The following is a 26,093-nucleotide window of genomic DNA, read 5'->3' on the forward strand; positions in this document are numbered from 1 at the left end:
GGAACTGCCACAGCCGCAGCCCTTGCAGCCCCAACGGCCGAGCCATGCGGGGCAGGACCGACCCGGGCGGGCGGAGGCAGCCTGCCCGCGGCGGGGCGGAGCGGAGCGAAGCGGCGGGGCCGAGCGGAACGGCGGGGCCAGGCCGCGGCCCCGGAGGCAAGGCGGAAGAGGGGGCGACGTGGCCCGGGAGGCAAGCTGTCGCCTTCTCACTGCGACAGCCCCTCGCCGGGCATGTCTCCGCCCGGCTCTGATCCCGGCGAGGCGGCGGCCAACGTTAGGGAGGAAGCGGAGAGGGACCCGCTGGCCGCCGACCTGCGCTGCAGCCTCTTCGCCGCCGCGCTGATGAGCTACAAGAGGGATTCGGTGCTCAGGCCCTTCCCGGCTCGCTACGCCAGCGGTGACACCAAGGACTTTGCGGGGCTGGTGAGTGCCGGTTCCCCGGGCCGAGGAGCGGGGCTATATCCGAACCGGGAATACCGCGTTCTGCCCCGGGAAAGAGCCGTGTGAGGGCCGGCTGCTGGGGGAGCGCAGGCCGAGCGTGCCGGGGCCGTTCTGGGGCAGAAGCGGGGCGAGGGGAGGGCAGCAGTGCCTCAGGGTTAGGAATAAAGGAGAATTAATTCTTTATCTGGCTAAGCAACCCAGGTTTTAAAGTACTTTGAGATTCTGACCTAGAAACCCACCCATCCATGGAAGCTTACAAACGCTGTGTTGGGACACGAAGTGTTTTAAGAGCTTGCCCTCAGTGAAATTGACATTAGTTTTGAAGTGTTTGTATTTGCCATGGCCTGAACACCTCCTGTGTTTTATCCCGCCTCAGGTACTACACGGTGATGGGCTGTTTTCTTTCAGGAACTTGTTTCCTTACAGGCATTGTTGGTAAACACAAATACTTCCTAACTTGTCTGGTATTTGTTTTTAAGGAGAAGTGACAAACTTTCCCACAGACTGGATACAAATGTTTATGTCTCAGAGTAGAAACTGCTCTTCAATTTACAACCTTTCAAAGTGAAATATTGTTTTGTTTTCACTAGAGGTCTCTCTTTAGTCATAATGAAAAGGAGCTTGTCCTAAATGCTTGTCTTGTTAGCTTGCAGATACTAACGCTCTACCAAGCTTGAACGAACTTCTGGAGTCTGTGCCAACCACAGAGAAAAGGACCTGGGATTTGTTTAGTTGGATTTTATCATCAAAGGTCTTTGTGATACAAAGTGCTAAGAAACAAGAGGTAAGTTTTGAATTCTGAAGGTCTTGGTTAGAATTTGTCTTTACATTTCAAGAAGTATTCCCTCCTGACAAAAGTTATTTGGTTGATGGGAGAGCTTGACAGATCAGTGTGAATGCAGCTTTTCTCTGTATCTAGAGAGTGTTGGTTGTTTTGTTTTTGAAACAAAATTTTCACAAAGAGCAGTTGGAAAAAATAGTTGTCACTGCCAGTAGTTGATAATGGGCAGTGATTGCAGTCAGATACTCGCATTAACACAGCATGTACAGGCATGTTCCTGACCACAGTCGTCCAGCTCAAGTATCATAGAGGTAGATCCTGCTTCTGACTGAGAAAGACAACTTTATATTTCTGCATGCTGCCCCAGAAATGGGAAGATTGAGAGCCACTGAGGTGCTTCTGTAACAGGGATCAAAATAGTTGCAGAGATTAGCAGTGAGATGAAAACAACTTCTCTTTTCACTTTTGTTCCTCTTCCAAGATCAGCTGATGAATATATCGTCTTAGTAGCCAAAGTAGAATTGAGATATTGTCCTTACATCAGTTGACTCATAATCACAGTTCAGTTTGTTGTTTTGTTTTATTTTTCTGGAAAGGAAGGGTATAGCTTTGATAGCAAGAAACTGTCAGAATTTTTACTGTCTGCTTACTCCTGACTTGTGACAGTGTTGAATTCTAACACAGAAAGCATGATCAAAACATGTAAAGCTGTATGAAAGACTAAGGGACAAGAAGCAGAATTTCCAGTGAGTAATCTAACCCCATAAACCAACACTCATATTCCTCCTGTTTTTAAGTACAAGAAGATCCAGGAACTCACAGGGCTGTCTGGGGCTGCAGTTCCTGCTCCAGACTATCTCTTTGAGATCGTATATTGCGATCAGATGAACACCAAGTTTGCTGAGACCAAGGGGAAGAGGGACCTCATCTATGCCTTCCATGGGAGCCGCCTGGAGAACTTCCATTCCATACTTCACAACGGTCTACACTGCCATTTGAACAGGGTGAGGCTCCTTGTACCATCTTCTGTTGGTCACTTGCAGCTAGCGACACTTCTTAAAAATAGGCCCAGATTCCTTTAGGGGCATGAAATGATGGTCTTTTACTGCTGTTTTCACTTCAGTGTAAGCCTTTGTGGATGGTTGTGTTGAATTTTCTAGTGCAGCTTGAGGGTAAAAGCTGGAAGTGGCACAAATTATCTTTTGCTTCTTTGTGAGGAAGTTTAATGCCTCTGAAAGTACTGGTCTGACAGCACCTGCAAAATGGCTGTGCAGAGATCCTCTCTTTCTGCTTCACCTCAGCTTTGGGTCAACTAAGGTTTAAGTGCAATGCAAATAGAGCCTTCTTTAGATGGCCTGGTCAAGGATGACATCCTGGATTTGTACCTCTTCCAGTTTCAGCAGAAAGGCAGCTGGGACTCCTGGATTCTTGTGTCATCTGTAAAGCAGCTTTGACACAGCAGCTGCTTAACCTTCCAGTCAACCTGGACTATGTTTTCCCCCTACATTCTTTATGAATAATGGCATATCAGGTACAGTGGACTTCCTCACTTTCTACGACTACCTGAAAGGAGATTGGAGCAAGGTGGGGGTCAGTCTCTTCTCCCAAGCAATAAGCAATAGGATGAGAGTGGTTTAGCTTGGATATTAGGAGTAACTGAGGAAGTGGAGGTTCAGGTTGAACGTTAGGAACTATTCCTTCCCTGAAAGAGTTGTCAAGGCCTAGCCCAAGCTGCTCAAGGCAGTGGTAGAGTTCCCATCCCTGGAGGGATTTAAAAGCCATGTTGATGTGGTGTTGAAGGACACTGTTTAGTGGTGACCGGGCAGTGCTGGGCTAATGGACTTCATGATCTTAAAGGTCTTTTCCAACTGAAGGAATTCTCTGATTCTACTGGATGAATAATTTCATCTGAATTCAAATATTAAAACATTTGAAAGGAATTCACAAATGAAAAATCCTTCCCTCTTTTCTAGCCAAGCAGGGATTTAAGCACAAGCAGAGCCTTGCCTTTTTGTGGAGGAAGCCTCAATAAATCAGTGAGATGCCTCTAAGAGCAGTGCACTCATGTTGATATAAAATACTTCAGCTGGCAAACTCAGCCCAAATCCGGGAAAGCATGAATCTGTCCACACCAAGGGCTGTGCCAAGCAGTTAATCTGAGGGATGGGAGAGGGCAGCTGCCCCACCCTGAGGAAGTTGTGCCAGGCCCAACACAGGTCAGGAAAGCCTTTCATAGTTTACCTTCAGAAACAGAGCTGCCAGTCTGGAAGTAAAGAACGATTGTACATTGTTCATGGTTTGCAACACAGGATTTTGGGATGTATTTCTGCTCCCTTTCAGACATCCCTGTTTGGTGAAGGCACCTATCTTACCAGTGACCTGAGCCTGGCTCTCCTTTATAGTCCTCATGGCCTTGGCTGGCAGCGAAGTGCATTGGGCTCTATCCTGAGCTGTGTAGCTGTTTGTGAGATCATTGACCACCCAGATGTAAAGTGCCAGGTGAAAAAGAAAGGTGAGCTTGCAATAATAACTGGGTGCAGTTCATGTCTCCCTTAGCACTTCTCCTCTTTCAGCTGAGTGTATATATCTGTTGTAAGGATTGGACTTGATGATCTTTAAGGTCTTTTCCAGTCTAGGTAGTTCTGTGATTCTGTATAACCAGTGCAGCACGTGGAGTGTTGGTACCCTCCAACAGAAACTGCCTGCAGGCTCATTTTGCACCTGACCCTTCAAATGCACAACAGTCTCCTTGTCTGTGAAGCTTCTCTTAAAATAGCACATTTAAGGGATAGAAAATACTTTGGTGGCATCAGTTGTTTTCCCTAGTTTTCGTAGCAAGATTAAATCATGTTTCATGACATTTGACCGTTTCGCCCGTGGTGGTGGAACAGAAGCATCACAAATGTATCAGTAATAAACTTGTTTAGATGTCTGGGAAGCTTCTGCTCAAATTCTCCTTCTCCTTTGACTGCTTCCTGCTTGCAGGACTCTTCGATGTTTTTCTTTCCCTGTTAACATGAGCACCTCCTCAAGTGCTCTGTGGGAGACATGCCTTCTTATCACCCTGGGCTGGGCCATGCTGCCACCCATACCAGGGATGACTGGGAGTGGTATAGCCTCAAGCAAACTTTTCAGTCTATTCATAGGTGCTTAGGGATTCAGGGGAATACCAAGTCTAGGTCCTTGGTTATCTCATTCCCACCCTTGTGGGGGTGTGTGTTGGGGATGGGGTGAGGGGTGCTGGTTTAATTTTTTGCAGTTATTTGAAGTTGGTGCATCTTTTTTTTTTTGCTTTTCTGTTTCCCCAAAGGCCTCTTCTTTTCTCTTCTCATTCAGATTCAGAAGAAATAGACAGAAAAAGAGCAAGAGTAAGAAACAGCGAAGGGGGTGATGTACCACAGAAGTACTTTGTTGTCACAAACAATCAGCTTTTAAGAGTTAAATACTTGCTGGTGTATTCCCAGAAACAGCATAGGAGGTAAGAGTTCAGCTGTCTAGAGTGATGAGTGTGCTGTAACAGCCAGACAAATACATCTCACTTTTGAAAAACAACAGAAAACAAGCAAGAAAGACACTGCCAGACATTGTTTTTAGCCTGTTTCCCGTGGAAATAAGGCTTATACCAAAATGTTGCCTCTGTCTCCCTCTGACACTCCCAGGCTCAGCTAAATTTGCTTTTCACCAGAACCTGACAGCACTTCATATCCTCAAGAGGTCCAATAATCTCTTTGTGGCAGGAAACGGGGTGAAACTCTGATGAGTGGAGCTCTTAAAAACAGGGCAGTTTTAGCTGGGCCCTTATCTCTCCTAAGTGGCAGCACTCATCCAGCTAATCAACATGTGTGTGCAAGCCAGGCAGTTACAGCTCCAAACCACAGAGAAAAGTGTGAACGTGGGGAGAAAGAACAGGATTCTGCACAGAGATTTAGGGAAGAATGATTTGAAATCAGGCTCTGTTAGTTACAGGGACTACGGAACAACTCTTTGCTTTTATTGCATGAGCTTAACCAAGGACCACAGGAATGACCAGGAGACTGGCAGACCTGCCATATGAAGAATGGCTGAGAGAACTGGGTTTGTTCAGCCTTGAGAAGAGAAAGCTTAGGGGACACCTTATTACCATGTACCAGTATATGAAGGGTGGCTACCAGTACAATGGAGCCTCCCTTTTTACAAGGAGTCGTGGAAAAGACAAGGGTTGTTTGGTACAAGTTACTCCTGGGGAGGTTCTGACTGCACTCCAGAAGAAAACATGTCCCTATGAGAGCAGTCAGACATTGGAATCATCTCCCAAGGGAAGTGATGGATTCCCCTACACTGGACAGTTATAAGACTGAGCTTGACAGGGTGCTGGGCCAGCTCATTTCAACTATCACCCGGAAAGGTTGGACCAGCTGATCCTTGGGGTCCCTCCCAACCTGGCATTCTGTGCTTTGAAGTAACAAAACCTGGGATACTCTTTGCCCAGATATTTGTGCATCTGACAGAATTCCCTGTTCCTTTTTCAGGCCTTCTGGTCAGTCTTCCTGGTTTTCCACCCACCGTTTTGCCATCATGATGATGCTGTACCTGCTGCTGCTGCTAGTGATAGGGGCCAGCAACTCGCCCACCGTCGTCTACTACTGGCACAGAATGTTTGACTCAGAGAGATGAGCTTGCCCGATGTAATAAACTCTTCACCACGTGCCTTAATAACAGCCAATCTGCAATGCACTGCATCTCTTCCAGAGCTCTGGAAATAAAGGTGCCTGTCACCAATATATTCTCCTCATGGCATCTTTCCATTTATTCTTATTCCGGTGTTCCTGTGATTCGTGAGGATGCCTAGATGAGAAGGATCACAATGGTGCAGCTTAGCATGAACCAGTTGTTAAGGGTCCATGGGAGAAAGTTATTTAAAATTAATGAAAACTAAGTGTGGAAACACTCAGGTGTAACTATTTTCTGTCAAACTGAGGAATGTTTGCATGACTTGGAAAAGAGGATTTTTCTTTACATCAGGTGAGCAACCTGCAGGGAGTCTGAGCAGTTTGATTTCAGAAGGTAAACTCAGTGATGTTTATCATGTACCAGTGCAGATGGGATCACTTTTAGAACTGACTTTGACTTTGGCCAGGAACTTTTATATTTGAGCATAATGATTGTAAGAAAACAACAAGAAATAAAACAACAAACAAAATGCAAGAATTTAAATGGATTTTAGTATGGATTCTTTCCCCTCTGTAACATCTGCAAGGTTTGTGCTCTTGTCTGCAGTTACTGTGCATATTAGACAAGCTCCAGCCCTTTAGCATCAATACTAAGTAGGGATTATTCCTATCAAACTTGTGTCTCCTGCAGCAAGAAGAGGGAGGGTGAAGGTTTCCTCTTATGCTGCCAACTGACAGCTTTGGGGCTGCCTAGGTTTTGGGATCTGGTTCAGAATTTTTTCTTGTAATGATTGTTTTCAGTCTCCCTTTACAGGCAAATGGACTAACAGTTGTGTGCCAAATATCTCCTGAAACCTTTGGAAATGGAGTAAAATGGCAGCAGAACTGTTAGGGTTGTATTTTATGCCTGTGAAGGTTCATAGCACAGTTAACTTTGTGTACACTTCACATGGGCCTTGAAGATCTTAAAGATCTCTTCCAACCAAAACAATTCCATGATGCAGAACCCAGGGGTTCCATGCAAAGAAAAGCTAGCTGTGTGCCACCATTCACTCTTGCTGCCTAGCTTTCAGTAGTGTACTTGATAAACAGAGGTTTTATTGCACAGTGAACCCTAGCCATAAAAAAAAAATAGAGATCTCATCATGTATTTCCAGCAAATGAGTCTGTGATTACTATCTTATTCATTAAATATTTCAAAGAAAAAAAATATTATCTGTAATTATTATTTTCCTCTTATGTTGTTCTGGTACCTAATTGCCAGAAATAATGACCTGGTAATCAGGTTTTTCTAACTCAAGGCTGAGAACTAGTTGGTTTACAGCAGCCCCTCGGTGGATGAAGCTAGAGGCATTTATTACAGTTAATTGTGTTGCCAGAACAAATTTATGTATTCACCCTACAGCTTGCAAAACAAGAGCATTGTCATCCAATTCCCCCTTGCCTTTTACAGTCCATTAATAATGCTCACACTGCATTGCCTCAGTCCAAGAAATGTATGTGCTAATTATGGTGTTGATTTAAAATTGAAGTCTACAGAAACTAACAACCATTTGTTGCACAACAGCTTTGCCAACTTCATAGTACTTTACTCCCTGATAATCCAATACAGAAACTTGGGGTTTGAGACCTGTGTGGGCTTCCTGGGAGTATTTGTACATTTTTGGTCCACCTCAGCAACTCAAAAGTGGTTGTGTAGAGGTGGAGATGAGTCTCTTCTCCTTAGCAAGTGATAGGATGTGAAGAAATGGCCTCAAGTCACACCAGGGGCGGTTTAGGTTGGATATTAGAAGAAACTTCTTCACTGAAGGGGTTCTCAAACACTGAAACAGGCTCCCCAAGGAGGTGGTCGAATCCCCATTCCTGGAGGTATTTAAAAGAGGAAGAGGTGTGATGCTGAGGGATGTGGTTTAGTACCAGACTTGGCAGAGTTAGAGAATGGTTGCACCAATAATCATAAAGGTCTTTTCCAGCCAAAAGATCCTGATTCAATACATGATGTTGTGCCATCTATGTGTCAGTTTAGGATAGACCCACCCAGAAAATGTATAGGTATTTGATGCTGTCAAAAGGATATTTTGTTGTTGAAGAGCTTGTATGTCTACAAACATCTTTTAGAAACTGTGGGGAAGCATTTGGAAAAGGAAGATATTGGGCAGGAGTTGAGAGTTGTCTGTTTGCACCACAGGAAAAGGCACAAACTTAGGCTCTGCAAGTGGAAAGGAGCAGATGGGGAGGAAGGCAACAGGGTTTTGAGGCTCTTCTCTCAGAGTTTCTTTGCACAGAAATGTTTCAGAAGAGTAAGCAAAAGGAATGGATGCAAGACCCAGTCAGCAGATATCTGCTGATATCTGTCTGGGTGTTTATTTGGCTGTAAGCCATTCAGCTGAGCTCTTTTCAAAGTGTGGGGCAATAGCATCCGTGTAGGGAGCTAGTTCCTGAGCTGATCTCAGGCACCAGCTGCTCCAGAGAGAAAAGCATTGCAGGGGCTCTCATGGCAGATGCACACAATCCAGCACTGCAATTCAATCAGTAGGTATCAAAGGGAAAGAAACAGCTTTTTCTGTTTTGAATGGTTTAAATACACTCACAAGAAAGAGCTGGCTGCAGGTAGGGGCTGAGACCTGAGGGACATGACTCAAGTGCTCCCTGGAGGGCTTGCAGCCCTGTCCCTCATGCTCCCATACCTGTTGAAATGCTGGGCACAGCCTCCTGAGTGCTTCAGCTCCGCGTCTGTGCAACGAGGCAACGCTGTCTTCAAAGGCAATGAGAAAATAAATACATTTAAGGTGCTCAACATTCTACCCTAGCAGGCCAGCAAAACACTTAATATCCTGCTGCCAGGCTTGTTTGCTGTGCTGCCTGCTGAGTGCAGCATGTGTTTCCCCACGCAGCGAGAGGCGGTCGGCGGAATTAATGCGAGCATTGTGCTGAGTAACTAACAATATTATGAATTAACCCCAGGTTCACAGTAACCTCTGCAGCCACTCATGTGGCTCTTTGAACGTGCACAGGCCTCTAAAAATGTTAACGAGGGAATGAAGCAGAATTTCCTCCCCCCCTCAACAAAGGCCTGCTGTGTCTGAAGCTGGCAGCCCAGGGCGAGGTCGAGGAGTTGTAAGATATAGAGCTACCTGTGCTGATTAAGATGTTTGTTACATCAGCGTGGTCAATACCAGGGAACTGCTCCTGAGTCAGACAAAGCTGATCCTGCTGTGGCTGCAGCTGGTGCTTCCCAAGCAGATTTCTGGGGAAGTGAAAGAATTTTCTTGCCATAATGGGAAAGAGAATCATAGAATGGTTTGGGCTGGAAGGGACATTTAAAGGTCATCTAGCTCACCCCTACCCTGCACTCAGCAGGGACATGTGCAACTAGATCAGGTTGCTCAGAGCCCCAAACAACCTGATGTGGAATGGTTCCAGGGGTGGGGCATTTCCCATCTCTCAGGGTAAACTGGGTCTCACCACCCTCTATGTAAAAAATGTCTGTCTTCTCCTTAGTCTAAATCTCATCACCCCTTGTCCTATCACAACAGGCCCTGCTCAAATGTCTGTCCCAAGCTTTCTGATCAGTCCCTTTAAGTACTGAAAAGTCACAAGAAGGTCTGCCTGGAGCCTTCTCTCCTCCAGAATGAAGCCCAACTCTCTCATCCTGTCCTCACAGCAGACAGCTCTTCCATCATTGTTGTGACCTCCTCTGGACCTGCTCCAACAGGTGTATATTGTTGTTGGGTTACCAGAATGTGAGGGCATGACCATAAATACCCCAAAATGTTTTTCACCCTGAGTAAAGCAGAAGACACATTCCAAGTTGCTGGTCAGAGACCCTCACGACCAAAGTTAGGTGGCAAACCTCCTTATGACAATCTCCAGAACAATTCTATGGGACAAAGCATCCCCCCAGAGCTGTCTCCTATCTCCTGTCTCTCCCATCTCCTTATGGGTACATCTCTTCAGCAGATTGTGTTGACAGTAGTCCCATTGGAGCCTCCTGATGCCATTCCACCATTTGCAGCAACATCTTTGATGTTCTTCTCTGAGACTGAGACAGGTTTATGCTTCTCATGCCTGGTAATGGCATTTTCAATGCCCCTGAGACACAACTGCACATCCTCCCGAAAGGAGGGGGTATACAGCCCATAAATGATGGGGTCAGTGCATGTGTGCAGCAAGCCAAAGAGAAAGAAGCTGTGATTGACATACTCTGGCATCTTCTGGATCATGGCTGGCTGGAACCAGTACCACAAGCCCAGGAGGTAGTATGGGGTCCAGCATATGATGAAGGTGGCAACAATCACTATGGTCATCTTGAGAGTCTTCATGCGTGCCTTGGAGATGTGGTCATTTGGAGTTGTTATCAGACCTGCCAGGGAGAGTCAAAAGGATAACTGAACGTGGGAGAATCACAGAATCATAGAATCAGTCAGGGTTGGAAGGGACCACAAGGATCGTCTAGTTCCAACCCCCCTGCCATGGGGGGCGGTTGGAAAGCCAGAAACGTAACCATTCATGACTGGGCTTCTGCCAGAAAGGGGAGGCCATCTCATGGTCTGCTCTGTGGCCCCCAGGAAGCAGAACAGGAGAGGCAAGAAGCCTGTGTCACACCCCTCGTTTGGGTTACCCTTCAAAGGATGTTGGCAGAGATCCAGCAATGCTCCAGGCTGGAGCAGGATCAATCATAGAGTCATGGAGGAAAATAAAGGGCTGGGACCTGCTTACCTTTGTTGATCTTTAGCTGCTTAGTGATCTCCCAAATGATCCGGATGTAGCAAATAATCATGACGCTCAGAGGGGTGATGTAGAGGGTGGTGAAGGTGAACATGTTGTAGATGGTTTCCTCCCAGTGTGCTCGGAAGCTGCCGTGAGTAACGCACTGGGTGAAGTTCCCTCCTGGGACTGTGTGCAGGTGGAACAGGAATAGCTGAAACGGAGAACCCAATCGTAACTCAGAGAGGCTTTGGAACAGGACACCACATCCTGCAGATGTTCCTGGCTGTGCATGGAGAGTGCTTCCCTGCCACTGCTGGACTGGGAGATGTGCTTGGGACACCTACCTCATGGATATAGCCAGGTTGATGTGACCTACTGTGAAATCCCATTTTCTGGGCATACTGCATGTAATTTTGATCAGGAGCTGCTGAGGTTTGTCTTGGTCTGCTCCAGCATAATGCAGTGATGCATATTTAAGAGAAGATAACCGAGTGCATGAGGAGCAAACAAAAATGGACACCATTTTTCCCCAGCCCTTAGTGTAACACCCTGATGGTGCTGCAGTAAAGGTGCTGAGAACCCCAATGTGTTTGGGCTTTGCTCAGCAAAGCCAAGCCAGGGGTGATGGAGACTATGGGTTGGGACGGGCTTGTTGGGACAGCCAGAATGTTGAGGACCTTCTCCCAAACCACCCCAGCCTAGACAGACCACTCTGGGAGGACACCGAGCCCTACCTGGGGCAAGGCCAGGAGCAGGCTGAGGACCCAAGCAGCACGGAGCAGCAGCCCGTTGCGGCGGCGAGCGCGGGAGAAGGGGTGGAGGACGGCCGCGTGCCGGTCCAGGCTGATGACCACCAGCACCAGCGCAGCAGCATACATGGCAAAGAGCTTGAGGAAGTTGAGGAGCTTGCAGGAGACATCCCCCCCGTACCACTGCACCGTCACGTTCCACGCCGCATCCAGGGGCATCACCACCACCGTCACCAGCAGGTCGGCCAGTGCCAGGCTGAGGATCAGTGGCTGCACGTGGGACTTCCTCCTCTTCCTCAGCAGGCTGCCCAGCACTGCCGCGTTGCTGCCTGCCGCCAGCACGAAGAGGATGGCCGTGATGATCACACGCACCAGGGCTGCTCGTGTGAACTGGGGCTCCACCCAGCGCTCAGGGCAGCCAGAGGCTGAGATGTTGGTGTCCCCCTCCATGGTGGGGCAGCAGGGAGATGTGGGGAGCTGCTCATTGCTCATCCCCTGCCAAAATGCAAGCAGCAAAGTGAACCCCTTGTAGAGACTGTGCCATGTGCTGCAGCTTCAGCATAAGGAGAAGTGGTGAGATCTGCACTGGAGGTGCCAGCAGCAACCTGCCAGTTCTGGCCTGTCCCTGCCTGTCCCCTCCATGTTACCCATTTTACTGAGCTGCTGTAGCTCCTAATCTTGGTGATACTGCCCAGCTGCCCTCTTTGGCTAACCCCTGATGGAGCTGCAGCAATTGCTCACAGTGGTGTATTTTTAGCTCTTTGTGAGGTGGTTGAGCAGCTGGGAAGCAGAAGCAGTGGCCAGGACCACAGGACAAGCTGCTGCCCACCGGAGCCTGGCCAAGGATGGGTCACACCATAGCTGGCTGAGCATGTGCCAGAGCAGCTGTGCTTTGTTCACAGAATCACAGAATGCATCAGATTGGAAGGGACCCTCGAAGGTCAGCTTGTTCAACACCCTTATAGTCAGCAGGGACATCTCCAACTAAATCAGCTTGCTCAGGGCCCCATCAAATTTGACCTTGAATGGCTCCAGAGATGGGGCCTCAACCACATCTTTGGGCAACCTGTTCAGTATTTCACCACTTTTCATTGTAAAGAACTTCATCCTTATGTCTAGCCTAAATCTCTTCTGCTCCAGTTTCAAACCATTGCCCCTAATCCTACCACCACAAGCCCTTCTAAACAGTCCCACCCCAGCTTTCCTGTAGGTCCCATTCAGATATTGAAATGCCACTATAAGGTCTCCCTGGAGCCTTTTCTTCTCCAGGCTGAACAGCCCCAACTGTCTCAGCCTGTCTTCGTAGGAAAGGTGCTCCAGCCCTTTGTGGTCCTCCTCTAGATCCACTCCAGCAGGTCCATGACCTTCTTGTGTCAGGGGCCCCAAAGGTGAATACAGTACTCCAGGTGAGATTTCACCAGAGTAGAGTGGCAGCAGAGCAGAGTGGCAAAGGACTCGTCCTTCCAAAGGGCTTTATGAGCAGGTCTCACCCTTTTAGAAACCCCACAGCACTTTCCATTAGTGTGTTAAACCTTAATGGTTCACCTAAACCTTAATGGTCCACCTCCATCTCTAGTGCTGGATCTGGGACCACAGGTGGAAGCACATGGGGGTGACCAGGAGGGGAGAAGGATGTTCTCATACTGTCCAAGGACTGACCAGCAGCTCTAGGGAGAAGATCACAGTGGCATTTAGGAGATTGGACCTCCCTCGAACCAGCACCAGCCCAACACCTCTATCCCTTTGCCTTCAGGAGGGTAAACAGGAGGAAGTGAAGGTGGAAACACAACTACCAGGGTGGTGGTTAGGGGCTGATGAGCAGCATGATGGTCCCCCACAGCTGGATTTAGTTGCTCTTTTTGCCTGACCACAAACAGCTTGGGGGGAACTCACATTTCAAGGGCAAAGCCTTCCAGCTCCTGCGGACGTCAGCTGTAGCCAGTCCCAGCTGTAGGCAGGGTACTTCTCTTACTGTTTCAAGCCCCTTTGGGTTTGCTGATCCCAAACTAAAGCATTTCACAAACAACCTGAGCAGCAGAGATCAAATCTGTCTACCCAGCTCTGCAGGATAGAGATGCTGACACCTTGCAGCAAACCACCCTCCTCCAGCCCCACCACCCTGAGCCTCTGAGAATGAGTCCCACCTTGCTGCTTCCCTCCCTCCCAAAAGAGCAACCCAACAAACAAGCAGCAAGAAGAAAAAGCAGGTTAAAAGTACCGAGCTGTTTGCTGGCCAGCTGGGAGGAACAAGCCTCTTGTCCAGGTCTGGATTCGTCCCAGGTGATGGGAAGGTACCTGGCATACACATGCCCTGATGCAGAGGAGATGCTCCTTGTCATTCCCCACAGGTCTCCAGCCGCCGCGGTGCCGAGTCAGGATGCTCCAGCTCCTCTTTGCATCACATCCCTGCAACAAAGCCCTGGAGCAGCAAAATTTCGCCTTGCTGGCAGCCGAGCCGGGAGCTACACTGCATTTAGCCCAGGCATCTGCAGGCATCTGGAGATGACAATGCTGCTGCCAGCGTCCCCTGCGCTGGCAGGGCAGGAGCAGGGCACACAAAGGTGAGCATCCACGGGCAGCCCCACTCAGGGAGCTGCTGGTGGTTCACCTCCAGAACGAGCTGCCTGCTCTCAGGCTTATTGATCAGGCAGCAGAGATGACAAAGCTGCTGTACTGCAAGAAACAGCCAAAATTCAAGATGTTGTAGCCAAATGTGGTCCCATCAGGGATAAGTGCCAACAGTCCCTGCATTGGATTGCTATAAATACAGGAAAATGAGTTAATTATCCCTGGAGTTGGTGATGAACATCCTCGTTGCTCAGACAACCAGGAGACTCACAGCACACACACACACACCAGCAATGCTCCTGGACCACACAGGTCCATGAGAGCATCAGAGGTATGTGTCTGGGCTGGAATTGCTGTAAGGAGGGAATTAACAAGGGGAAATTTGGGTCATTTTTCCATTTTAATGAATATTCATTTTTTTTCCTGCACTCTGTCAGTTCCCACCTTGATGTTTTTGTATTTCTTTCTGTGTAATGTAGTGAGAACTGACAAAATGCTCACAAGGGCTTAAAAAAATGTGATGTGGGATGCAAGACCAGGGAGGGAAACTGAGGAGACCCTGCTCCTCCTGCCAGCAGAAGTTACAGAGGTGTGGGGATGACAGAGGGCCACCCCAAGTCCCACTCGGGCCAGCACACATTTCCAGGGGTGTCACGAGAACTTTAATTACATGCAAGCAGTCCTTCACATCTCCAGGTCTATTAAATGAAGAAGCACATCATCCTCAGGGGGCCACAGGACCCAGGCTGGTGGCAGTGGCTCTGTTGTTCCCCAAGAGGAGGCAGTTGTGGGATAGGAGAGTTTCCACTATTAAAACTGTTCCCACTTATTTTGGGGAGGAAATGTCCAAGCTCCAAGAGCAGGTTGCACCATCTCTGAGGTTACTCTGCTTGCAAAGTGAAAAAGGAGGATTTTTTTACCCTTTTGCATGTTTAAAAGTCAAATTATGTGGGAGAGAGACTGGATCCTGAGACCCAGGAGATGATACAGCTGCTGGACCATGTCAGCCCCCAAGGTATCACCATCCGTTGGAGTCCCCTCCACCCTCCATCATACCTATCGAACCACTAAAAGGGAGCAGGCTGGAAACTCTGCTCAGAGCTGCAGAGGGCAGTTTATGCATTCCACACACTTTACATCCAAAGGGAAAAAGCAAAAACAGTGGGCAGTGCAGGAGTGCAGGCACCCAGTGAGCACCAGCCATGCTGGCTTCACAGGAGGGAACCATCCCAATCACCTCCTTACCTGGCCAGAACATCACAGGAATGAGCCTGGACCCTGCAGGGGGCGGAGGGGGGGTGTGGGGGGCAAAGCCCAGAAACCACAAAGAAGTCGGGTTGGAGCACATTTGTTACAGCAGCCTCCTGCTTCTTGCATTAGGCTCCTGGTTAAAGCCGAGATTGATTCGGCTGCACACACTCATCCTTATTTTTCCTTTCATTGAGTGTTTTGCACCTGCACTGAAGCAATTAAATAGGGAGTCAGGAATGCAGGAATGCAGCCCCTGTTTGTCCTTCTTCCCAGCTGGCTGCCTTTTTGTCTAGAAATGTCCTCCTGGTCCCCGACTGTATGATGCAAGAGAGGGACAGGATTTTTCTTGAGAACTGTAAGCCTCCACTCATGCCACAACAAAGCCTTTGGTCCCTGTTCAGAGAGGATTTTTTTAGCATGCCATCACTCAGAAATGTCCTGGGCATGCATGAGCAAAAAGTCTTCTTCAAAGGGTGGGGCTCTTTAGTAAAATGATTATTTTTCTCTGCCTTTTGCACAGTAACCCCCTTGTGTTTTCTCTCTTTATTTTTTTTTTTTGGTTGTCTCCTCAAAGGTCAGCTTGGATGTTGTCTGCTCAGCAGCCTTCAGCTGAAGCTCTGAACACTGGTTTAACAATCAGAGGTTTTTGGTTCCCTGGATTAGGAAACAGCGTTGGCAGGCAGGGCTTGTTTCCATACACCGCGGCTCGGCTCTTTCCGAAATTCCCTCCTTTTGGGATGCTGCCCTGGCACAACCCTGGAGCTGCAGCCCAGCACTGGGCCACTGCAAGCCAGAACATCTCAGGCATCCCCAAATAGAAGTTTTCTCCCTGAATCCGTATGGATCATCCACCAGGTAGCATAGCCCCAGAGGCAGATTTTGCACAGGCAGACCCTAGACAGGAACTCGAGTGCTGTGTTTTTCCCTCAGCCTTCCCGTCCGAACGGTGAGCTCATGCAGGGAGAGCGGCACGGGATGTATTTTCCACTCATGGAATGCAAACACGGGGCAGGGAACCTGGTGCTGTTTATCTCAATAAATCACCCCCAGGGTCTTGGCTTCACAAAAGAGAGAAAACCTCATCTTTTCATCTGCTGATGGGTGTTATGGATGAGGGGGTAATAGCTTCTCTTCTTTGAGCAGAGCCATCCCACAACAGCACTCATCACCTGCACCCTCACCCCCTGCGTCCTCATCCCAGGCAGATGCCTCTGCCAAGCTGGCTGTCCAAAATTTCCTCTTTGCTCAGAAAAACCTCATGATTTCAGACCTTTTAATACCAATTGTGTTCTTTCCCCCCACCTCTAATTCTCTCCTCCTCCTCCTCCAAACCTTGAATTGTCTCAGGAGCAGCTCATCCAAGGAAATTTTTGTCTCATACTGGACTCGAAACAGAAAGTCTAGTCAGGGACATCTGACATGCAATGTTTTTGTGAGTAAATACCAGCGTCCATGAAGTCATTTCCCGGGGTTAGAAATGAGCTCACCTCTGGAACAGCTTCTCTTCTTACCCAAAGTTCACAAGTCAAGCAGTTGTGAAGCTCCCAGTTTTCATCCTGCTCATTAAAAGCCAGCAGTGGGGCTGTGTGCAGCATGATGCCACCTCCAGCTGTGCACTACAGACATGTCTGTAGCAGGGCATCCCCCTAAAGTCCCCAAAATCTTTGCAGCAAAAGGCAGAGGAGCAAAGCTCAGCGGTCACCAGGGATAAACCAGCAGCTCATTCTGCCTGCTCACTCAGCCCTGGCTGCTCTGCTAAGGCTGCCAGGAGGGACAATAATTACTGTCCCTCATGGGGATAATCTGGGTCATTCAATCCCCATCCAAAAAATTCTTCTCTAAAGAAGAGGGAAGGATCTGTCCTGCCCACTGGGCTTGATATCTTGGTAAACTGTGTCTTTGCATTGTTTCTTGGTGTAGCAACGTGCTGGTTTTGCTTTGGCTTCATACAGTGAAGCCTTGCTGGAGACCTCACCAGTCAAAGCCCTTCTCCAGGGAGTATCATGCCATCAGGCCACAGTGCTGAGAAAAACATGTTCCTGATGCACAAACCCACTGCAATTCCCATCTTTTAATGCCCTGGCTGCTGCTCCTACTGCTGCACATCATGCTGGGCATCCAAATCACAGACCTAGCCAGGATGGTGTAAAGGACAAGGACTCCACTGGCAGGGGAGTTCAGATGTCCTGAGCATCTATCACAGAGGTTCCCCAAATGTACATCTTCCCACATGGAGCAGCAGCTCTCAGGGTCTTTCCTCCATCTTTTACTAGGACATCTTGACCAGAGCAAAATCAATCCCTTCCACATCTCTGAACTATACAAAAGAGAAAGGTGAGTTTATCACCCTAGACCAAATCTTGAGGTCAAGCTCCAGAAAACATGCCAAGCCCTATCTGCTCACCACCAGGAGATAAAACCAGGATGCACATGTGCTTCCCACACAAAATTCACCTTTCCCACAGCAGCTTCACTTCCTTGCCCAGGCTGGAAACCACAGCTGAGGGGATTTATTTGGGAAGTCTCACCCAACACCCCAGTCTCATGATGCTCCTGTCCCCAGTAAACCAGGAAGATTCCCCACAGGGCTGATGGAGGGGCCACGGGTCCTCTTCAGCTGCAGCACGCAGTGACCCAGCCAGGGCTTTTGCTGCCCTGAGCAGGTATTTTTCTTGAGCTGGAAGAAATGATGAAATCTCAATGTTTTCACTGTGACTAACCCACAGAAGTGAACAATTTTGCCGTTGTTTTCAGATGGGTTGCAGTTGCTCTCCTTGCCTTTGCCTTTCATGCCCTTTTTATCCTCTGCTTTTTTCACTCCCTGTGGGACCTGCTCCAAACATCAAACATCCTTCTTTCTCCATGCCTCCAAATTGGATTGTGTGTCCCAAGGCCATGTTTCAGCATTCCTTTCAAATGCTCCTTCCAAAACATGGACCAGACTTAAGGGCTGATTTCCTTCATTTCACTGTGGGAGATGTGAGATATGAGGGGAGTTGAAAGCTCCATGAGACTCTCAGCAGTGTTAACTGGGGCTTGCAGGAGTGAGAAGCAGGGAAAACTGCCCTGAACTTCTTCTCTCCAAGCAGTTTTGAAGGCTTTGGATGAGTTTTGTGCAGGGATATGTTCCCTCAGCTTTATGGCCCATCCCTGGAAGTGTTCAGGGCCTGGCTGGATCAGGCTTTGAGCATCCTGGTCTAGTGGAAGAGGTCCTTGCCCATGATAGGGGGAGTTGAAACTAGATGACCTTTAAGGTCCCTTCCTACTCAAACCATTCCATGACATGACATGACTGCTTTAAGGAAAGGATCTGTGGCCATTAATACTAAAAATGCTAAATACTAAAATAAATGCTGAATGTAGATTCAGATTAGATACAAGGAAGACTGTTTATGCTGAGGGTGGTGAGATACTGGCAGAGGTTGTCCAGGAAGGTGGTAGATGTCTCATCCCTGGAACCATTCCAGGTCAGGTTGTCTGGGGCTCTGAGCAACCTGATCTAGCTGCAGATGTCCCTGCTGACTGTAGGGTGGTTGGACTAGGTGACCTTTAAAGATCCCTTCCCACCCAAACCAATCTGTGATTCCATGGTTCTATGATTCTATGTTGCTGCATATGCAAGCAAACCAAGTGTCCCAGCTGTGGGGAGACATGGCCCTCACCAAACACCTCCACACATATTTACCCTCTGGAGAAAGCTGATATGGCCACAAATACCCCAAGGGGAATCCCGGCAGTGCCAATATTAGCTTGGCAGAGACCAGCTTTTCCAAGCATGCCCTCGGCACAATGCATGAGATCATGAGATATTTTACATCTCTAGCTGCCCCATGACAGCTCCATGGAGCTCCAGGAAGGGGAGGTGTTTCCATGTCCTCTTATACCAGTGTGGATGCCTTGCAATGGGTACAAGTCACTCCTGGGGAGATTCCCACTGGACTCCAGAAGAAGATGTTTCACCATGAGAAGAGTTAGACATTGGAGTCATCTTCCAAGGGGAATAGTGGATTATCCTACACCAGGCAGATTTAAGACTTACCTTGACATGGTGCTGGGCCATCTCATTTCAGCTGTACCATTACCTAGAAAGGTTGGACCAGATGATCCTTGGGGTCCCTTCCAAGTCGGCATTCCATCATTCTGTGAAACTCTTTGGGAGACAAAACTTGGAGATGGATTAGCCTCAATTCCCACAGCCCAGGCACTGCTCCATGTTACTCACTGCAATAATTAACATGAATTCATGAATGGTTTAATGAAAGGGTCCCCACCACCTGCCCTGCTCCATCCCTTGCACGTTTTCTGCCCATCCCATGTAGAGTCTCATCCACACTCTAAAAAGCAGCTCTTAACCTGATGCTCCACTTTCATTGCCATCACCATCACCTCTGGTCCAGCTTACACAGCCTACACCTCTGGTGTGGTCCCTGCAGAGCAGGACAGAGACAAGCCATGATGTGCTGGGAGATCCAAGCCCTGCCCTGCACACTCGGAGGTCATGCAGGATTTTGATGTTTTTAGGAAAAACTGGCTGGTGCTTTCCTGGTATAAATCAGCTGCAAACCTGTCCACCTCTACCTGGTTTGTAGTAAGAAAACTGAGAAGGGAAAGGCCCAGATTAGACCAAGAACAAGCATCCCACAAGTGGGAGACTGCCCAGGAGTGCAGAGCCTGGAGAGCATCCCCTCCCAAAGCTAATGTCGTAAGTAAGAGCCATAAATTAAAGATTTCTTCAGGAGCAATTAATTACCAAAAGCAAGACGTGCTTTGACACAGGATGGTCTTTGTCCACCAAACCCTGTTCTGAGCTAAAGCAAACAGCTGTTGGGCTGTGGGTTGGAGCTCTGTCCCTGCTCTTCCTCCATGGTTTAAATGCCCCCATTGAGGTGCTGCCCTGGCTTGGACCTCACCATGTTCCCATTGAACCCCTTCACATCCTGTAACTGCTTTTCCGTCACCGATCTGAGGTTGTGCAATAACTCAGGCCCTGCCACCAGCCCCACATCTGCCAGCAGCATGTTCCCAGCAAACATTGGTGTTGTACTGGCACGTAGCACCCTGATGCTGCCCTGCAAGTGTCCCCAAGGAGGTGATGCTCCAGGTGAGGTGCTGGAAGAAGCTGGAATGCGCGTTACTCACGAAAGGCTCCAAAATCGTAGTCTTCTGCGTCTTACAGAGTTTCTAAATGATTCAGAATACTTATCTTAATTTCCTCAGCTCAGCAAGGTAATTAAAAAGGGATTCACTCCTGGTGCTCTCATAGCATCTCCTGTCTCTGCTCTTCTGAGCTGTGGTGAAGATGGACACAGTATCCATGACGGAACCCCCAGCAGGGTCCTCTGATGGGCTGGGACATCACAGTGAGCAGCAAACCCCTCTCCAGGTGACATGGGTCTGGATGCAGATAGTCCATGAGCACTCAGATACAGCCATGCCCTGCAAGAGCCCTTGGAAGAGCACTTTTCCTTGACAGATATGATCACAGAGCAAGGCACAGCCCCCATTTTTCCTGCTGGGAAGGTCAGTCACATTGTTCTGGTGCCAGCAGACATTTGGGGGCCCAACCCATAGCCAGACCCCATGAGCAGTGTGGCTGTAGCCACCTACTCTCCCCCATCTCCTGGCTCTTTCACTGCTCCAGACAAAACCTTCTCAGCCTTCAGAGCCCAAAACAGTCTTTCCCTGGATTCTGGCTTTCGTGGTGTCCCCACTTTGCAGTGCTTTTTCCATCTGTTTCATAAACAATGCACATGGATCTGAGCACCACAGTCGAGGCTTTATCTCCTAAGCAGATCCTGCCAGGGGGGAAAGGTCTGCTTGCTTCTTTTCTCCCTGCCACAGCCCGTAAATCCTCATCCACACAATAAAAACAAACTCCAGTAGTTCACTTTTTGGGCTCTTTTCCAAAGCTTTTAGGCAGCTGGAGTACAATTTTGTGCTGATGAAGCGGTGGAGGAGGGCTTAAGTGAAACAATATTATGGTGGCTGAGAGGTTTGCTGGTGGTTCAGAGCTCAGAGTGAACCCCAGGGACCTGCCACATCTCCAAATTCTCCTACAAACCATGGAAATCGCCAGTCCAGCTCCTTGGGTAGCAAAACAGGATTTTAAAAACAACATTAGCCACCCCTGGAGCATGGTTGGAGAAGTGCCAGCAGCCAAGTGCTTAATGAAATCCCAGCTCCCAGTTCTCCCCCTCCTAAACCACGCAAACTTCCCCAAAGTGTTTGGGATGGAACAAAGTCATCAATCAGTTATTTTAACTCCCATCTCCGTAAACAGGAGCGAGCCCAGAAACACACAGCAGGGGAAAATAACAGTCAGCTCCCGACAGTGGAGGCAAGAGGGTGAGGGCAGGGAGGGCAGGGGCAACTGGAGGGAAGCTGAGCATGACCTCAGCCCCCAGGGGCATTTCATGGACCCTACAGGATATTTCATGGAGCCCACAGAGCATTTCACACACACCTGCAAGCTGCAAATCCCATGCACAGCCCTAAGAGCAGCCCCACCACCCCTGCTGCCCTCCCAACATGATGCAGTTAGCTTCTGGTGACACCCTGACAATGCTGTGTTGGAAAGGCCTGAAGGCACAAGTAGCCAGGATGAGCATCAGTAGCCAGTTTACCCCAGGATTTACTAGAGGTACATGGAAAAACAGTGGAGAGAAGCGCAGAGGCGTGTGGAGAAGGAGGTGCTGTTACACCATGCACTATCATGCTTCTCTCACACTGCCCCAGCCTCAGCACAGCTGAGGGGGAAGCATTAAGCATTCACATAAATACTTTAAGGCTTTGTAATTGCACATCAGTGATGAAACAATGGAAAAAATCCTATGAGAGCCAGACAGGGCGCCCAGGGTTAATCCGGGAGGGGACTGAGTCCAAGGGACTGTGGCTCTGCTGCACCAATGCTTTGGTTGGGAAACACCAGCCTTGGACAGCTGAACCCACAGGTGATGGCCAGAAAGATAATAGCACTATGGTTTGGGATGCATCCTTCTCCACTGCTCCAATGCTCCAGCCCTGCAAACAAACTGCCCTGGGCCCAGGGCAGCACCTCACTTGTCCCCTCCACACCATGGGTCAGGGCAACGTCTACCTCGGGTGGACGGAAAGCAGATGAGTATCTCCCAGAGGCGTGGTGCAGCTGGTGGTGCTCAGCATCTCAGACCCTGCTCATGCTGCTCCAGCTCATGCTGGAGCTGTAGTGGGGGATGGTCAAGCCAGGAGAGGTTGCACAAGAATCAGACTTTTCTAGAGACTTAGTTTTCACATGAACTCACATGTCCCAGGCCTGCTCCTGGAGCCGCACACGTGTCTGCTGAGCTTGTCTTGCAGGAGCCATGCTGGAGAGGAGACAGCCCTGCTAGGGAGGCTGCAAAATCCCAGGCCAAAACACCTGCAGCTGTGCTGGGCTAGAGCTGTCACCTGGTTTCCATAACCTAAAGAACATTTTCCCTTCTGCAGAAGGGCACATTCCCTTACCCTGCAGTGCAGCCCACAAGGATCGATGCCAGCACACACTGAGCAGCCAGTGGGACCAGAGCTGCCTGCGAGGCCTTGCTGCTGTGGTAGGGATGGGTGGCCATGGCAGGAGGTAGGTGCCATCCAGGGAAGATGAATTCCTTGCTTTCAGTGTCAGCAGCTTTCCTACATCTTGGCCTCATTATAGTGGGGAAAGGTGGCTGAAATCTGTGTTTATCTCTCAGGTCTGCTACCTCCAGCTCACCAGGCACCCCTTGCCCACCAGATAAACATTCTGCCATTCTTTGGCACATTCCAGGTATTTTTTCCTTTTCCCTTGTAAACATAAATGGGAACTGGTGCAGGCCACTGCCAATTACTTTTTATGTGACACCTTGATCTATGCTCCTCCTGCTGGCACTGGGGCTGGTGAGGGGTTACAAAGAGGCCGCCCAGGACACCACTGGCACATTCTGCACATCACTGGCTGCCCCAACACCTACTCCCAGCCTTCAGGGACGGTTCCCACCTTGTTAAGTTCATGGTTTCATAACAGATTCCTGCAGCAAACAGGCAACACAGCCCCACAGAACACAGGGCTGCATGCATGGGTGGTATTTTCTTGCATGTGGCCACACACTTCATTCAATGTCCAGGAGCACCAAGTCAGGCCATGAGAGTTACACAGGGAAAATGTGGCCACAGAAGGATCTGAAGAGGTTGAAACCAGCCTGGGGCAGGCAGGGAGCTTTCATCAAGGCCATTGCTAGATCTCTCCATGGCTCGAGTAAGGACTATTCATATTTATTTGCAAGGACGGTCCTGCCCTTGCATCTCTGTGCTACCTCAGGCACCCAAACCTATTCATCTGGTTTGTCCCACACCCTCACATCCCTGAGGCATCCTCCTTTGGCCCCTGCCAGAGCCAGCACAGAAGCAGAGGCAAGTGGGCAGCATGAGGGAAGGTGCCCAGCCATGTCCTCCCTGACACCTACAAAACATGGCAACCCCATGGACAACACCAAGTTTGTCCCAGACTGGGTGAGATGCTGCCCAGGGAAGTGGTGGAGTCACCATCCTTGGAGGTGTTTAAAAGATGCTTGGATGAGGAGCTGAGGGACATAGTCTAAGAGCTGTGTACAGGCAGATGTTCAGCTATGTCTGGACTCAATGACCTTAAGGTCTTTTCCATCCAGGCAAGTCTATGATTCTGTGAGAGACAAAAGCCATCCCCAAAACTCATTTCACCCTGTGCCTGCACACTGTATCTCCATCTCCAAAGCTCCACAGCATCTAGTTTGGAACAGGACCCAAGCTGAACCCCTAAGTGATGGTACTGAGCCGGCACACGGTGCCCACAACCAGGACACAGTGTCCACATCAGGACGTGGTACCCACACCATGCCCTGCCCTGCCACCAGCGGCACTCTGCCATCCCGTGGCACTGCCGCCAGCCCTGGCAGCTGCTGTTTCACGGACGGTTTGTGTTTACCATCACCTTGTTAAGGGATTATTCAGCCTGTGGTTTCCTCGCTCGTCCGATCTGTTTTCGCTCGGCGGCCGGTGGCTCGCTGCCATCCGCAGAGCTACACGCCGGGCTATATAAGCGACCTCACCGCCTCGGCTGCAGGGACGCTCGTGTGCAGCCCGGCTCGGCGGCAGAGGTGCAGGGAGGTTTTGGTAAGCTGCAGATCTCTTTCTTCTTCCCAACCCTCTCTTCCTCCCGACCAGCTGCAAATCCTTTTAACCCACGCCTGACAAGCCCTCGCCTCGCCCCCGGACCGCAGCTCGGCTGACAGCTCCGTGGTGAGAGGATGAAACTCTCCTTAATTGGGGTTTTTCTGGGTTTTGTAAGTAGGAGCCCAACAACAAAACAATCCGACCCTGCTAAGTTTTCCCCCTTCATTACAGCTGGTGGTTATATAATTTTGCTGTGTTATTAAGGCGATGTAATTATGAGCAGCTGTGACTGAGGGCGAGGTGGAATTTAATTGATGGGTAGAGGAAGGCACAGAGGCTGCAAGCTGGAAAACATTGATTGGGACGTGGTTCCCTACCTCCCACTTCTCCCTTCTTGTCCCAGCTAATGGGTTTGGGGCAGGGTTACAGGGACAATAGAGAAAAGGGTTTGGGGGGAGACAGGGATGATGTTTGCTTACTTGGAGATGTTTGATCTCCCTTGACTCTGTCACGTGCCAGCTCCCCCAGCCCAAATGGGGGTACAGGCAATGTTGAACCCTTCCCATCACCAGGATCCAGCTGCTTGAACCCCACATTCACAGCATTCCATGTCCCAGGAACAGAGGGATGTGTTCCAGGGACAGAGGGATGTATCCCATCCCAAACCCAGTGCCGAACCCTAATGGCCAGCTCCCAGAACAGCCAGTGAGTGGGAACCAGCCTTTCAGCCTGGATTAATTTTTCCTGGTTATTGTCTGGCTGCAAGTTCACGACCCTGCCGTAAGCCCACAAAACACTGCTCATGTGTTGCTTGTTATTTTTGCTTGACTGGGATTTGCTGAGCCATAATCAAAGTATTTCCTAGTCCCACATTCCCCGGTCTCAGAGGGGATGGTTAATGCCTTTTACAAATAACTGGGTGTTCTTGCCTCTGGCTGCTCTTTGTCAGCTTCATTGTGTGGGTAAACTGAGGCACTGAAAGGCTGAGACAACCTTTCCCCCCCCCAGGTTCATTAATTTTGGGTCCCTATAATAAAGCACAGGGAATTCCAGCTGGTGTCTCTTGGGGCAACATCAGCTCCATGGGGACCTTCAGAAATTAAATACCTGAATGCTTGATGCTGTAGGGCTAAGGGACTTAAACTCTGAAGTTGCTGAGCTGGGTAAGAGCAACACAAAGCCTCAGTCCCTCATCTCTGCATGCAGAAAACAAGGAAAATATTTGGTTTCTTGCTCACATTTGCAGAGAAGGCTTGGCTTGTGCATGGGGTTTTCCACTTACAGAGGCATTCAGGAGCCTTTCCCGTCCCCACGCTCCTGGGATAAGGTTCTATCCTCACACTAAGCCCAGTTTGCAGGCAGAAAGATGGAAGCATGAGGATGGAAGCATGAAGATGTCCCTGCTCATGCTGGGGACAGAATGGGGTTCTAAGGGGCCCACAGAGCTGCGTGGGCTGCAGAAGCATCCCTGCAGAAGTATTTAAGCTGTTCAAAGGCACTTTCAGGAGATGTCATTACAAACCAGAGCTCTGCAGAAGAGATTTGGGTTCAGATGTGATGGTGAGAAGTAGAGCAGATGCCAGCATAGACCTGGAGTTCCTGCTCCTCTCCCTTTTGGGGGCCTGCTGAGAGTGGGTGGGCAGGAGGTATAAGTAGCCCTATGGTGTATTTTGGACTGGTTCAGCCTGGGAGAAGCTCCCTGAAAGCAGCAGGACATGGCCAGGCTTTTCTCCACAGGTCTGAGGAAGGTGTGGGACAGCTGCAGATACTCCAAGAAATCCCTGGTCACCTCTGGAGACAACA

General features: G+C 49.2%; 2 protein-coding genes across 2 annotated transcripts; one reads left to right on the forward strand and one right to left on the reverse strand.

The window, feature by feature from the left end:
• Positions 1-231: 231 nt before the first annotated feature.
• On the forward strand, positions 232-5,875 carry PARP16 (poly(ADP-ribose) polymerase family member 16). Its single transcript, XM_054388084.1, has 6 exons — positions 232-423; positions 1,088-1,225; positions 2,020-2,226; positions 3,563-3,734; positions 4,559-4,700; positions 5,731-5,875. Exons 1-6 carry the CDS (start codon positions 232-234, stop codon positions 5,873-5,875), a joined length of 996 nt encoding a protein of 331 aa, XP_054244059.1.
• A 3,949-nt stretch (positions 5,876-9,824) lies between these two features.
• On the reverse strand, positions 9,825-11,822 carry LOC128972284 (gonadotropin-releasing hormone II receptor-like). Its single transcript, XM_054388157.1, has 3 exons — positions 11,316-11,822; positions 10,591-10,792; positions 9,825-10,234 (listed from the first exon to the last, which is right to left on the reverse strand). Exons 1-3 carry the CDS (start codon positions 11,820-11,822, stop codon positions 9,825-9,827), a joined length of 1,119 nt encoding a protein of 372 aa, XP_054244132.1.
• Between the last annotated feature and the right edge of the window lie 14,271 nt (positions 11,823-26,093).

The sequence above is a fragment of the Indicator indicator genome, chromosome 16, assembly GCF_027791375.1.
Source record: "Indicator indicator isolate 239-I01 chromosome 16, UM_Iind_1.1, whole genome shotgun sequence".
Lineage (NCBI taxonomy): Eukaryota > Metazoa > Chordata > Aves > Piciformes > Indicatoridae > Indicator > Indicator indicator.